Source organism: Gadus chalcogrammus, chromosome 21 (genome assembly GCF_026213295.1).
Source record: "Gadus chalcogrammus isolate NIFS_2021 chromosome 21, NIFS_Gcha_1.0, whole genome shotgun sequence".
Classification (NCBI taxonomy): domain Eukaryota; kingdom Metazoa; phylum Chordata; class Actinopteri; order Gadiformes; family Gadidae; genus Gadus; species Gadus chalcogrammus.
In genome coordinates this window covers 17796091-17810525 of record NC_079432.1, presented here as the reverse complement: position 1 = coordinate 17810525, position 14435 = coordinate 17796091, and the positions used below count along the sequence as shown (strand labels likewise).

The 14435-nt window shown below is 46.2% G+C and overlaps 2 protein-coding genes across 4 annotated transcripts in view; both read right to left on the bottom strand.

Annotated features, from left to right (window-relative positions):
• Positions 1 to 5934, bottom strand: part of foxo3b (forkhead box O3b) — a 34482-nt gene extending 28548 nt beyond the window's left edge. The window contains exons 1-3 of one of the 3 annotated variants that reach the window (XM_056580835.1): positions 5860 to 5934; positions 5576 to 5674; positions 4517 to 5234 (exon numbers count right to left, since the gene is read on the bottom strand). In XM_056580835.1, the coding sequence (XP_056436810.1) occupies positions 4517 to 5074 (558 nt within the window). In that variant the 5' untranslated portion in view covers positions 5075 to 5234; positions 5576 to 5674; positions 5860 to 5934. Of the gene's footprint in view, positions 1 to 4516; positions 5235 to 5575 lie in introns of all 3 variants that reach the window. The other 2 variants (XM_056580833.1, XM_056580834.1) reach the window with 2 other exon arrangements.
• A 4404-nt stretch (positions 5935 to 10338) lies between these two features.
• Positions 10339 to 14435, bottom strand: part of afg1lb (AFG1 like ATPase b) — a 29579-nt gene continuing 25482 nt past the window's right edge. The window contains exons 12-13 of the mRNA XM_056580915.1: positions 12959 to 13066; positions 10339 to 11021 (exon numbers count right to left, since the gene is read on the bottom strand). Of these exons, the coding sequence (XP_056436890.1) occupies positions 10887 to 11021; positions 12959 to 13066 (243 nt within the window). The 3' untranslated portion in view covers positions 10339 to 10886. The remainder of the gene's footprint in view (positions 11022 to 12958; positions 13067 to 14435) is intronic.

The window sequence follows — 14435 nt, the reverse complement described above, 5'->3', positions numbered from 1 at the left end:
GTGTGTGTGTGTGTGTGTGTGTGTGTGTGTGTGTGTGTGTGTGTGTGTGTGTGTGTGTGTGTGTGTGTGTGTGTGTGTGTGTGTGTGTGCATAAGCTACTCTGCTGGTGACCTTTTAAGGTCACATCTATTAACGACCCCTCCTCCAGAATTACAGTAATATATCGTAAATTGAATTTTGGGTTATTTTGCCACAATGAATGCATTGTAATTAGGAATGACTGAGAATGTACTGATACGCTTCTCAGTATCTGGCCAGTGTCAATGGATAGAGAGGACTGGTAAAAGAGAGCAATGTTATGGCGACATGGCGCACATGGGGCCCTCTCTGGCCCCGTGGGTCTGCAGCACGTAGGCCCCACCCGAGAGGCAGACATGGGAGTGAGCTTGGTGGGATGCTATCTCAAACCAGGCGCGTGCAGATAGCCCAAAGAGGAACTTTCTGTTTTGCTTACAGTGCATTTCTCTCTCTCCCTCACAAGACCGCTCAATGTGTGTTGCTGCAAGAGCTCGAGCAAACACAGCACGTGCTGCTGCCAGCATCATGTGTTTCTCCCCTCCTGAAATACACTGGGATTCACACAGAAGAACCTATCCACCCAATCAGAAGTGTGTGTGTGTGTGTGTGTGTGTGTGTGTGTGTGTGTGTGTGTGTGTGTGTGTGTGTGTGTGTGTGTGTGTGTGTGTGTGTGTGTGTGTGTGTGTGTGTGTACCAGTGAGTACATAGGGCTTTGAAGACAACTAACAAATGGGGAGACCACACGAATAGGAGCCCAGATTTATCGTCCTTCATTAAGAGCTCCGGACACTCTCCAAGATTTGTGGCTGAGAGGAGCAGAGGCTGCAGCAGAGGAGCGGGCTGTTTTCACTCATCAAAATGGTTTACTACCAGACAGATAAGGGGGTCGGGCCATGAGAAGAGGGTGGGATGTGGGATGTGTGTCTGTGATAGAGAGAGAGAGTGAGAACGAGAGAGAGAGAGAGAGAGAGAAAAAGAACGAGCGAAAGAGTGAGAACGAGAGAGAACGAGAACGAGAGAGAGACTGACTTATAAAACAAGAAGGGAGGGAGCTTGGCCAAGGACCACCACTTAAAAAATTAATACAGTGATCTGAATTAATCCAAAATGCATTGAATAATTGAGAAGTGGCTTTGAGGGGAAGCAGATGACACAGAAATGGTCGGGTGGATAGTTACATGAGCGGGAGAGGGAGAGAGAGACCAGACAGACAGACAGACAGAAAAATCACATTTCCTCTTTTCTCTCTCAACCCTCTCGCATCAGTCAGTTCAAAGAGGGAGAGAAGCTTTAAATGATAATAAGACACCTAACATATGGAATAATAACCAGTCTCGCTACCCCCCCAACACAATTTGAGTCAGATGATATGAAACCGCTTTGTAAAGAATGGTTCCCCTTCGATGAGCGGAGGACATTGCGTGTCTTGAGGCGGTCCCACAACCGGACCAGCGACGGGCCCCGGCCCCGGCCCCTCTCCCCAGCTCAGAAGGCCCGAGAACCGTAGCGCTGGTGGCCTGCTGGTGAGCAGCCTCCACAGTGACACTGTTCAGCGTTACAGGTTGAGGCCATCAAGTTCCCATGACCCCCCCCCCCCCCCACCCCCGCGCCCTGCATCCCCTGATCCATGCCAAGGGGCGGCTGTAATACACATTTCATTTTAATACCCCCCCCTCCCTCCCACTCCCCCTACCATTGCCTTTTCCCTCTCAATTGTCAACAATCTGCCTTGCACCATACCAAGTCCTTGCCTAAGACCACCGTTACAACACGGCCTGGAGGGGACCACTGACCAGAGCACCCCCACCCCCCAAAAACACACTCCTCAGGAGGGAGCGAGGAGGGGGAAAGAGAAACCAATCAAAGCCCTAATGGTTTATTTCTGTTGCAGCGTTGCTCATTTCCTTTGGTTGGCCCCTCCTCCACTCTCTGCCCCACATACACCATCCCTGCTCTGCAGTATCAACACAGAGGGTCTTCTGCGGCCATTAGTATGATAATCAGCATGGAGTGACCGAGAGCTCCTCTCCAACATCCCCCCACCCCCCCCCCCCCCCGCCACTCAGCCAGTGGGGGGAGTGGGCGCATTTGCGTGCGTGTGCGTGTAATGTGTATTTGGTGTGCGCTTTCGGTATGTGTGTGTGTGTGTGTGTGTCCATGAGCGTGTGCGGTTCAGTTCCTTCAGGAAGACAAACCTCTCTCTGCACTAGTTTACAGTTACAGACAGCTCACTTTTTGTTTGGCCTGTAGTCCCCCTCATGCGGAGGACAATGGGTCTGGATCAAATGGGGCGGGGCCTGAGCCTGGCCAGCCAACAGAGGGCTCAGCGTGGGCTGATAACCGCCAGAAAGGCGGGAAGAATGAATGGTGTGAAACGTGTAGCACCTTCGCAAACATGAGCAGGCAGCTGTTCTGGGTGAGTCCCGACATGTCCGTCTCACAGAGAAACGTTTAGCGGTGGCGTATATACAGCGTATGCAGAGTGTCCGGTGTATGTGTACTCGAGCTGAACACATGCATATGTGTGCATTGAGTGTGAGTGTGTGTGCTGGTTCAAGCTGAAACATGCATATGTGTGTGTTGCGCGTGTTTTATATTGAGCGCCTACGTGACACAACCAGGTCGGGCCTGTGACTGGCAGCTGCCCCGCAATAGGAAAAACCTGTTAGGGCAGGATTAGGTAACACTAGAGCACAAAGTTCAGCCAAGAGAACACACACACACACACACACACACAGGGTTAAAGGCATGTAGTCAGGTGTCTATTTTGAGCCCTGGCCTTGGCCTGTCACTACCGTGCATACTGCTGCTGCTGAGTTCTAGTGAGATAGTAGTCATCCCAGAACAACGATCCCTCCGGAACATGAGGGGAGGAGCCCAGTTACCGGCTTCATGATGGGGATACCAGAATGGGCGGGCCCACGGCTCCACTCCCAGACCAGTAGCAGGGCGCACACGTGGCTCGGGAGCCCGGGAGCGGGACCCGGGAGCAGCATGCGAGGCCTGGGACCAGGAGTCAGGAGCATGCGGGGCGCGGGAGCCGGGAGCACCCGGGGCCTGGGAGCAGCCGGGAGCGCGCGGGCCGCCCCACTCCATGTTTTGATTCATTTCAGGTTTTCCCTTCAATTCAGAATATCAGTTTCAAACAGGGTGTACTCCCCTGCTGGAGAGCAGGGGAACAGCAGCCGGTCGCCCGGCACGGTGGTCTGTGTTAGGGTACTGGTGTTGGTCTGTGTTAGGGTACTGGTGTTCATTAAACTGCTTGTATTGCAGACAGTAATAGTGTATCATAAAAAAAGCTGTCGCGTGCATTCATGTACATGAGACCAAACAAGATTATGCTATCTTCTTTTCTCCCGCCCAAATGTGTGCTGCTAATGATCAACAAAACCTGAGATAAGGGCCAGCTGCCCAAAGCCCTTCCCTGGGTCCTGCCCTCCCTTCATTGCATACATTTTCTTCAGATCCTCCATGAGCTCCTCCCCCCCCGCCCAGGCCTGGGCCCTCCTCTGGATAGTAACCCTACACAGGCCCCCGCCTGGCCCCCAGTCCCAGCATTCTAGGGTCAGCAGCCCAGCACGGCGGCCACAATGAACCTGGCCTTGACTGAGTGTGCCCCAAACATCATCACCCCCTCACTTCCCCTTCTCATTTGTGAAGACCTTGGATTAGTAAGCGATTTTACGGAGAGCCCCTCATTTGAGATCTCAGAGCTGTTCTCTGTGCTATGTGAGCATACCCCTCCTCCTCCTCCTCATCCCCTATACTTCTCTCTCTCTCTCCCTCCCACCCCCCCCCCACCATGAAGCCACGTCCTTTGAGGGAAGTCTTGCCCCCACCATAACGACAGCCCATGTGACCCCATGGCATGTCCGCTAGTTGCAATTGTCCACAAGGAAGAACAACCAACCCCCTTGGCTGCTGCCTAGACCTGGCCCTGAACACTGGCATGGATGAAATCCAGGTTTTAGGTAATAACAAACATGGGGGAATGTGTGTGTGTAATGGGGGGGGGTTAAGGTACAACATAGTGACAGTGACTGAAGATACATACACATTGCAGACGCATTGGCGATTAATTACCGCGACGTGCCGGCCTAGGCCTTTGTTTTCATTCAGCCCTAGTCCAATGAGATATTTTAACATATTTTGCATGCTTCTTCGTTCTATGTAATTGTATTATGGTTTGGGCTTCCCTGAAAGGTAACGTCATGCAGTAGGCCTTAATAGGCTATATTCTGTTTCGAGACAAACTGCTTGACAATTTCCATATTATAAATTATAGACATGTGGAGAGAGAGCCCAGAAGATAAATTGTAAATAATTGCGCTCCACTAATTGGCTCGGAGGCTGTCGCGCTGCAAGTCTTGATTTATGAGGCACGTACATGTGCGATGGAGCGAATGCAAGCCACATGTGTTTTGTTTTTGTTTTGATCGGAAGTAGGGGGGAGGAGGGGAGGCGGAGTGTGGATGGGGAGCGGAGGGCGCACGCTTACCTTCCATCCTGCAGAGCTGTTGCTGTCGCCTTTGTCTTTGAAGTAGGGCACACACCTCACCATCCAGTCGTAAATCTGCGACAACGTCAGCCTCTTGTCCGGCGTGCTCTCGATGGCCTTGGTGATCAGGTCGGCGTAGGAGAGGTTTCCCCACGCGTTTCGCCGTGACGACGACTTCCTCGGGGTCTGCTGCGCGCCGAGGCCGTCAGCGGCCGGAGCGCCTGACGTGGCCGACAGCGAGTCGGAGGAGAGCGGGGATCCTCCGCTCTCCTGGCCGAGGGAAGAGAGCAGCCCGTCGGCCACGGGGCTGCTGCTGCTATGGTCCTCCGCGGCCCCGTTCGAGCCGTGGATGTCGATAGCGGCCGTGGTGGTATGGTCCTCTTCGTCATCCTCTTCCTCGGGTATGATATCTGTGTCATTACTCTCCGGTTTCGCGGCGTTTGACTCTGGACGGGGCAGCGGCCAGGTGCACGACCGTGGCCGCTTTTGTGGCTCAAAGTCAGGGTCAATTGCCACGTCCGAGTCGCTGAGAAGGTCGAGATCCGAAACCTCCGCCATCTCGGCCAGCGGAAGAAAAAAACCACGTATCCCCGATCGCAGTAGATGAACTTTAGTTTGGGAAAGACGAAGTGCTGTCAAAGTCGCATTCCATGAATGCGCGTGCCCGTTCTTTGTTGCTATTGAAGCCTCCAGGAGGCTCGTGACAGTTTCTTTAACCCTGAGGAGGACACACAACCAGCAACACTAAGACAACACACAAACAGCAACACTAACACATAAGCTTACAATTACAGATCACACATCAGGTTCAATCCAAACCCCTTTAGCCATGTTTATGTCTAAAATGGAGGTTAGGCTTATATATTCAAACGGCAGGCTAAGGCTACAACTATTAACAAAATAAATACAAAACAAACAACCCCCTCCTGTCTAATGTAACACATTATGCAGTCCAATCGTCTATAACAATGCGTTGAACCCCCCCCCCCCCCCCCCAAAAAAAAGGTAACCACACAGTGTAGCCTACTACAAGGTAACCAAACGGTGCACTACACCCACTCGATATCAAGGGTCACGGAGAAGGGGCTCAGCCGTCATCACAGTCTGTGGGGAAACCCTGCAGCCGTCGTCCAGCAGCCACTTGGTCCTGAACCGCGACTAAAACCAAAGACCAGATCCCGTACAGGCGACATTCACACTCCCGCACTTCCAGTGGACATCTTTTCGACTTACACTCTTTGACTTCACTAACAAAACTACAAAAGGGGACAATTCAAGCTAATGAGGACAACTATCACTGTAGATATGGAATAAGAACGCCACCTCGATCTGGGTTACTGTACCTCGCTTGCTCTGCTTCTCTCAATGCTGCACACACAGATACACTCGCGCGCACACACATACCAAACACGAGTCGGTGAGAGCCAGCCCCCTGGAGCCCGTAGAGGATCGCCTTTTAAAGAGACACGCTCCAGGAGAGGGGAGAAGGCAGCATGCCGAGACTAGCCACTGTATGGACCGGGGACGGGGCACGTCCGGACATGTTCACACTCAAAATCCTGTACTGATAGTGAAAAAAGCCCTATTAAATAATTTATAAAAATGTATTTATCAATAATATAGCCTATAAACTCGATTTCTCTTTACCAAATAACTTCGGTAGCCTATTTGACATTTATTAACATGTGTTCTTATTGGATGACACGTGTTGACTTATTTATGACCAGATATAAACTATTATTATGGTGATCCATAGTTCAAAATTAGCATAGACATGTAGTCGACCTCTTTTGCTATGCGGACCCATAATAAAATTAGCATTTAAAGCCCACCGGTTTAAGAAGGATTTTAATGGTTTAGTTTAGTGTATTTTGATATTGACGCAGACCCTCCGCCTGTTGCCCCGGTGTGGAACTGCGTACGGCGCCTTTAACCGTTGAGGGAGCGACTGTCAATCACGGCTGTCAGGGCACACGTGACACGCCCCCTTTTGAAACCAGTTCCAACTCATCGAAGATGACGTCAACCCATTTATTAGCCAAAGATTAAGGCAAGAAGAAATCCTATACCTTTCTCCCTGCTGTAAGTGGTGCTGCTCTGCAAAGCCCTTCCCCCAACCCCTCCCTCTCCTCTCTTCATCACAACAGGCTCGTATTCTGCAGGTTCTCTTTGTGCAGGAATGCCATTCGGCTCGCCTGTGTGCAATGATCAGTCAATGAGTCGGAGCTCAACGTAAACATAACACATTTAATCTGATGATCATACCTGAACAAACACAGTTCTGTTTAACATTCTTAGACAGGTATAGGCTACACCCTATGTTATACTCAGTCAGTGTCTTCACACAATGGTTGTCAGGGTTAAATATTAAACAACAAAAAATATGTAGTATAGGACCTACACAAGTGGAAAGAATGATATCCAAATGATAAATCATAGCACTTCTGGAGGTTGGTTGGCACACGCACACACACACAGACCCACGTGTGCACACACACGCACACACAAACTGACTCTTTCTTTGTTCCCTGCGCACCAAAGAGAATACCTGATGCAGCAGTTTAGCACCTGCAGAGAGCCATATTAACTGTTCACTGGGTGCATGCCGGCGGGAGTGTGTGTGTGTGTGTTGAAGCTAATTTTTATATTTCAAAGGTTGTCTTTATTGTGAAATCCTACAGCACCTCACATATGGCTGTGGAGATGCTTCACACACACACACACACACACACACACACACACACACACACACACACACACACACACACACACACACACACACACACACACACACACACACACACACACACACACACACACACACACCAATGTAGGCCATACCCTTGAATTGTGTGAATACCAACTGTAGTGCTTATGTCCCTATGTCTTCTTTGGTAGCATTCTCATTTCTCATATCGGAGTTCACTTCAAAACACAATGAACCTTCTACAATAAATTGTAGAGCACAGAGAATTGTACACTTGGCTCTCTTCTTCTTCTTCCTTGCTGTCCCCTCTGAGGCTGTCAGCCGCAGCTGGGGAGAATGAAGGAATAACTGCTTTGGGACCGGCCAGGGAACCCACAACAGCAGCCAACTACACACTCACCTATGTTACCAAACTGCACTGACGTGGTCTGCTGGAAGGGTCCTTTTGGTTGTGTGTGTGTGTGTGTGTGTGCTATACAAACAGATTTTATAACAGAAAGTTATAGTGTAAAACAAAGCATAAAAGGAATGGAGCGAGCTGACCCAAAAATACATATACATCCATAGAGCTAGCGGAGGGAGGGGGAGGGAGGGAGGCTTCGCTGTTTGTGTTGTGGTGTTTTCCTTATTTTTATGTTTTCTCCGTCCAAGCAGCATAATGCTCTGATTGGATTACTCCCCCCCCCCCCAACACCCTTTGAGTAGACAGGAGAGGGAGGGGGGGGGGGTGCTGAACAAGCTAAACTCCAAGCTAAACTCTGAGCGATACTCCAAGCTAACCTCCAATCTAAACCAACTAGCACACACTCAGGCATTGGCCTCTGGGCAATCAACCATCCTCAGAACGTATCGGTGATGAAGCATTATTTCTCAGCATTGCTACTGGACTTTGCCATTATATTACAACTCAGATTTATGTCATGGATTGAATTTTAACCGTTAAGCATTTGAGAGGCAAACATGGTCAATGCATGCCTCTGTAGAATGCAAGGACATGTTTATACTGACACCAAACAGAAAACATTAATAATAATCCAGGAAACCTTGAACAGTGACATGGGCAGACCTGGATCGGATAGAGTGGAGGTTAAGGTTCTGAATAATAAAGACTGGCTGGACTGGGCAGGGCCAGTACAGGAAGCACAGGCTGAATGGTGCAGAGGGATGACCTCATGCATCCCACCATGCAACAAGCTGTTACACAATCGACACAATCATTACCTCTGCTGCCATCTATTGACATATGAGCTATACTGCCGTAACCAACGCATGAACGCACGTTTTCATTGCGCTAAGGTCATTGGAAATGAAAAGAAGTCATCGTAATTTTGAAAACGATGTCTTGTTTCTCATCAAAAGTAATAATAAATATAACCGCAAGCGGTGATTAACGGGGTCCAAGCAAAATTAAAAGTCAAGAACACACTAATGGAAGATATATAAATATAACATATAATTGTCCTATTTAAGGAAAGATGTTCCACTTATAAACCTGAACTGCAGCCTCATTCACATGGTCAAAATGTCTATTGATAAGCACACAATATCCAGAAAACTCCATGCACACATTTCTCAAGTGAATGAAGGGCTTTCTTCAAAGCATATACCTGAAAAATCTTCTGGGGAAATTAAACATTTGTAGTCAAGAATACTAGTTAATTATGAAGGAAAAATGGTTAACGAAGAAGTTCCCCTTAATGCCATACTGTGTCTTGGCAGTCCGATTCTTGGAACCTAATGAGCCGGAATGTTGATTGCCTGATGAATTTCAAGTGCTGTTCAATGTGTGTTTCTTAAATGAGTGGCAATGACAGAATGTCATGTTCAGCTTGTTCATAATGCTCTAATCAGGATTCGAACTCTCAATCTTCATCTTGAACTGGGCTTCAGAATGAAACCCAATAAACTGCCAATGTGTGTAGGGACCGGGAGGGTAAATTGGGTTGCTAGCTCAAGCAACCTAATCGCAAACCTAATTTAGGCTATTTTTTTTCTTTTTAGCCTGATGCTGATGCTGTTGCGGCTCTCAGCTGTGCCAGAGCGTTCACAGTTGCTAGGTAAACCACCTGACCCTCGCCGCCCAGTGCACCAGTGTGAACTGCCCAGTTTTAGAACGTCGCAGCCAGTCTCGTCGCAAGGAGTTGCGAGGCGAATCTTTGGTCTGAACTGGGCTTAGGCTTTCTTAAAATAGTACAGATCTTTTTCACTGTTAATGGTATCCACCTAATGATAGCCGTATGGTAGTTATACAATAACAAAATGTTCAGGCAAAATGGGTTGAGACTGTGGACGTTTGGCTTTTCTATGAAATTGTGGGAAAAGTAAAAAAAATTAGAGCAGGAAACAAGGGTGAAAAAGATGCATCTGATTATAGAGATTAATATGATGAAAGAATTTTGAGTCCAGGTTAATCTAGTAAGGAGAAATAAGGCTAGTTCCTAAAAAAAATTAAATAGCGCCACCTTTGGGTGCAGTACCACAATTTGGGTTTGTGGGTAGTGGGGGGTATTGGTATCCACTAATAATAGTCCTATGTTTTTTTTTACACAATAACAAAATGGTCATAGATAGAAAAATGGGCTAACTGCTCCAACTTTATTGGCCAATATTTCTCAAATGGAACTAAATAAAACAAATTCTGTTTGATGATTTCTGTGAGGCTCGGACTAAAGATTTTATGTGGCGATTTTGGTAAAATTTTGATTATTTTTGTAGCCTGTGAATCTTTTTTATCATGTTTGGCTTTAATATGAAATTGTGGGAACAGTTTACATTTAGGGTTCTATAGATGCATCTGATTCTAGAGATTAATATTCTGAAATAATTTTGAGTCCAGGTCAATCTGGTGAGCCTAATTAATGTTTCTTTCACAATAGCGCCACCTTTGGGTGCACACTACAAATTTGAAAATTTCTAGTTTTCGATTTACGGTGGGCTGCAGTATGACTTTTTTGCAGAATTTGAGGGGGGGAAAAAACCTTGTAGAAACAATAGGGGACTGCTCGGACCCCTAATAATGGGACATGGTGAACTATGGATAATCCACACAGTATAACATTTGATATTTTTGTATAATTGTATAGAAAATTAGCGGTTTTTAGATTTATTTTCTCAGTCAACACTAGTTAGTTTATTTGCAAGCATTTTATTAATTGATCAATAATACACGTTACACAAAATAAAAACAGGTTAGGATTTAGGTGTAACGTGGTCAGTCGTTTTTCTCTTTTCCCCCTTTCACCAACAGAGGGCAGTATTCCTCTACTCTCAAAGACCAATGAAGTCATAGACGGTCTCTCCTTGAATTAAGCACCGGTTTGCCTCATGGGTAACAGATGCTTCCATACACTAGAGGCCCTCTGATCAGCAACAATCCACAGATCAACTTAAGACACATTGAGGTAGTTAGGAAAGTGTCCATAGGTTTCGCAGAATATAGTCAAGCCCAAGGAACAAATGGTACCAAGACATTATAAGTAGTATTCGGTGCCTATAAAACATTAATATTGTTGCTATATGTATTATTTCTTCTTTATATTAAGTTCGGCCCTTCAAGTGCCCGACTCTTTGATAACTTTGAAATAAAGACAAAATAATGGTTTGGTTCAGTGTCCTCAGCGATAAGCAGGGTATCGGGAGGGACTCCCTGTTTTCTTTTGGTGTTTAGTTTGATTCCTTAGTGCGGTCGCCCTGCTTCCAGTATGCGTCTGTCTGCATCTCCAACAGTCTTGAGACTGTACGCTTGAAGGCAAAGATTTCCTCTTCTGCTGTGAAGAGAGACAGTTGCTCGGCTGCCACCTAGAGGGGACAACACACACACACACACACACACACACACACACACACACACACACACACACACACACACACACACACACACACACACACACACACACACACACACACACACACACCAGGGTCAAAGGTCAACCCATTCAAACTTTCTCTAATGACTTTTAACAACACCAATATTCCTAAATAAGCAAAGGGGGGGGGGCAAAAGGGAGAAGTTGTTTTGGACATGTGGTCCGGACTGGACATGAACCAATGTCCAGTGAGCAGTATATCTCTGGGATCTGACATCCATTTCTTCACAGTTCAGCATGTACATGTTTAAACCACAATGTTTCACTCAGAAAACAAAGGTTCAAGCCCAGACCCTCGATGACACAGAACACAGACTGGTTGCTTCCCGTTCCACACAAAAACAATAAAAACCTGATCATGGCTCCAACCGCATTCAATCTAGGAACATTTCATGAATTTCCCATCTGAGATTACTAAAGGAAAATGTATCTTTATAAAAGAGGGCTTGAAAGAAAACATCCAACAACATATTTGCTTTCTGCTTGCAGGAGTGGAGAACACACATCAGGGTCAAAGAATACATAAATACACTTAGATCACCTAATCCGAGCAAGGGCCAATATGAATGAAAAACAAATATTCATGGAAAATGTCTGCAATTTAATTTCCCAGCAAATGAATGTGTTCCCTTATAATATGTCCCACATACTAAGAGTATGTAGGAGTTAGCTCAGGATCTTGGCTTTTTTTTTTTTACCTTTGCAACCCTTCGTAAACAAGGGCAATGAGACCCGTTCATGTGGATTGATTCAGTTATCCCCTTATGTAGCAGGTAGCATTAGCTGATGTCAATTCCCCTGTGCAAGAGCATTAACTTGCAGGTAAACCTTGCAGGTAATGCAAACATTTATCTGTTTACTTTAAATAAACTGGAATCCTGCCTATGTTACAAGCAGTTACTACTCTAATCAATATTTATTTCTGTTTTGTATTTTTATAATATTTATTTTTTTGTTTGGACTACCTGTACTGTTGCACACAGCCCAAGAAGAAACAATATATTTGTATATTTATATATAGAGTTGGGCAAAAAATGCTCTGGCAACTGGGAGTTTACATAAGCACACTGATGCTAATGCTAATGGCTACGTACTCACTGAACTGATTGACCAAAGAGGGGCCTCATTGCTCTTTGCAAACCCCGGGAAGAATCACAAAAGGATAAACAGCCCAAACCTTTTAAACCTTTTGGCATTAAGTCATCTTAGAGGAAGGTTGTGTCATGGAACAAAGCCATGTTTCAGTCTTTCCTCAGCTTTCTTTACTTTAGGATAAGACAGGTAAGGTTAGGGCAGGTAAGGAGATAAGACAGGTAAGGTGAAGCCAGGTAAAGGAGTAAGACAGGTAAGGTTAGGGCAGGTAAGGAGATAAGACAGGTAAGGTGAAGCCAGGTAAAGGAGTAAGACAGGTAAGGTTAGGGCAGGTAAGGAGATAAGACAGGTACGGTGAAGCCAGGTAAAGGAGTAAGACAGGTAAGGTTAGGGCAGGTAAGGAGATAAGACAGGTACGGTGAAGCCAGGTAAAGGAGTAAGACAGGTAAGGTTAGGGCAGGTAAGGAGATAAGACAGGTAAGGTGAAGCCAGGTAAAGGAGTAAGACAGGTAAGGTTAGGGCAGGTAAGGAGATAAGACAGGTACGGTGAAGCCAGGTAAAGGAGTAAGACAGGTAAGGTTAGGGCAGGTAAGGAGATAAGACAGGTACGGTGAAGCCAGGTAAAGGAGTAAGACAGGTAAGGTTAGGGCAGGTAAGGAGATAAGACAGGTACGGTGAAGCCAGGTAAAGGAGTAAGACAGGTAAGGTTAGGGCAGGTAAGGAGGTGAGACAGGTAATGTGAAGGCAGGTAAGGAGGTGAGACAGGCGCTCTGTTACCCCGCTGAGGCCCAGGTCGTCCAGCAGCTGTCGGTCCCTGAAGTCTCCGGCTCCAGAGTGGGAGAACAGAGCCTCCAGAGGGGCCTTGGCCTGGATCACCACCCTCACCTTGGGGGCCAGAGACGGGGATCAGGGGTTGGGTCAGCCTTCTGCTGGATGCTTTCACTGGCTCATCTTGTTTGTTTTTAGCAATGACAGCATTGTATGAATGTATGAATAATATTGCATTGCATTTCTCCTTGTAAAGCCGGATAATGGAATGACAAAACACTATGCCGAATGTGATGGTTTGTCTTTCTATTGCATGTTAATGTCATGAAGCTAATGCTTGTTTCAGCGTGGATTATCAGTTTACTGCAGAAATGTATTACCGAGTTTGAAATGTTCTAAGCAGGCTAGATTTATTAAAATGAGCAACAAAAATGACGATTTATGGACCTGGCAGTTTCACCTGGAACATTTAGTCCATTGATGGACACAGCCTACACTGTCTCAATACATAAACTACGGTTTACATTATCCTTCATCATTACGCTTAAAGTGTATTTACAGATTTTCCAATAACTTAAGAGAAAATAAGAAAAATAAGAGATACGGACTCAAACCTCTTCAAGTCATATCGATTTGTGAATCTATAAATGCTCTATAATAATCCTGATGGTAGGGGAGGTGTTTGTGGCAACATTTAGCAGGAGATGTCGGTGACATCGGAAGTCTCCTTCTACACCAATCACAGAAGCCTCCTTCTACACCAATCACAGAAGTCTCCTTCTACACCAATCACAGAAGTCTCTTTCTACACCAATCACAGAAGTCTCCTTCTACACCAATCACAGAAGTCTCCTTCTACACAAATCACAGAAGTCTCCTTCTACACAAATCACAGAAGTCTCCTTCTACACCAATCACAGAAGTCTCCTTCTACACCAATCACAGAAGTCTCCTTCTACACCAGGGATGGGGAACTGAAATTAATGTATGTTGGTTCAATTAACATACCGTACATAGGTTATGATTCTGGACGATTTTTTAGGTAGTGGCCATCGCCAAAATGCACCAGAATACAGGAAATCATCTACCAAATTCAAAATTATGTAGCTTCTCTCAGCTCACGTATAGTTGAAGTGTGCAGTCATGTGGCCCTCCGATGGTTATGATAAAAAATGTGGCCCTCTTTATCATGAAAGTTGCCCATCCCTGTTCTACACAAATCACAGAAGTCTCCTTCTACACCAATCACAGAAGTCTCCTTCTACACAAATCACAGAAGTCTCCTTCTACACCAATCACAGAAGTCTCCTTCTATACAAATCACAGAAGTCTCCTTCTACACCAATCACAGAAGTCTCCTTCTACACCAATCACAGAAGTCTCCTTCTACACCAATCACAGAAGTCTCCTTCTACACCAATCACAGAAGCTGAATAGTTTAGAACGAAAACCCATAAGCAGATGGTTGTGTAACTACTGAGAGTGA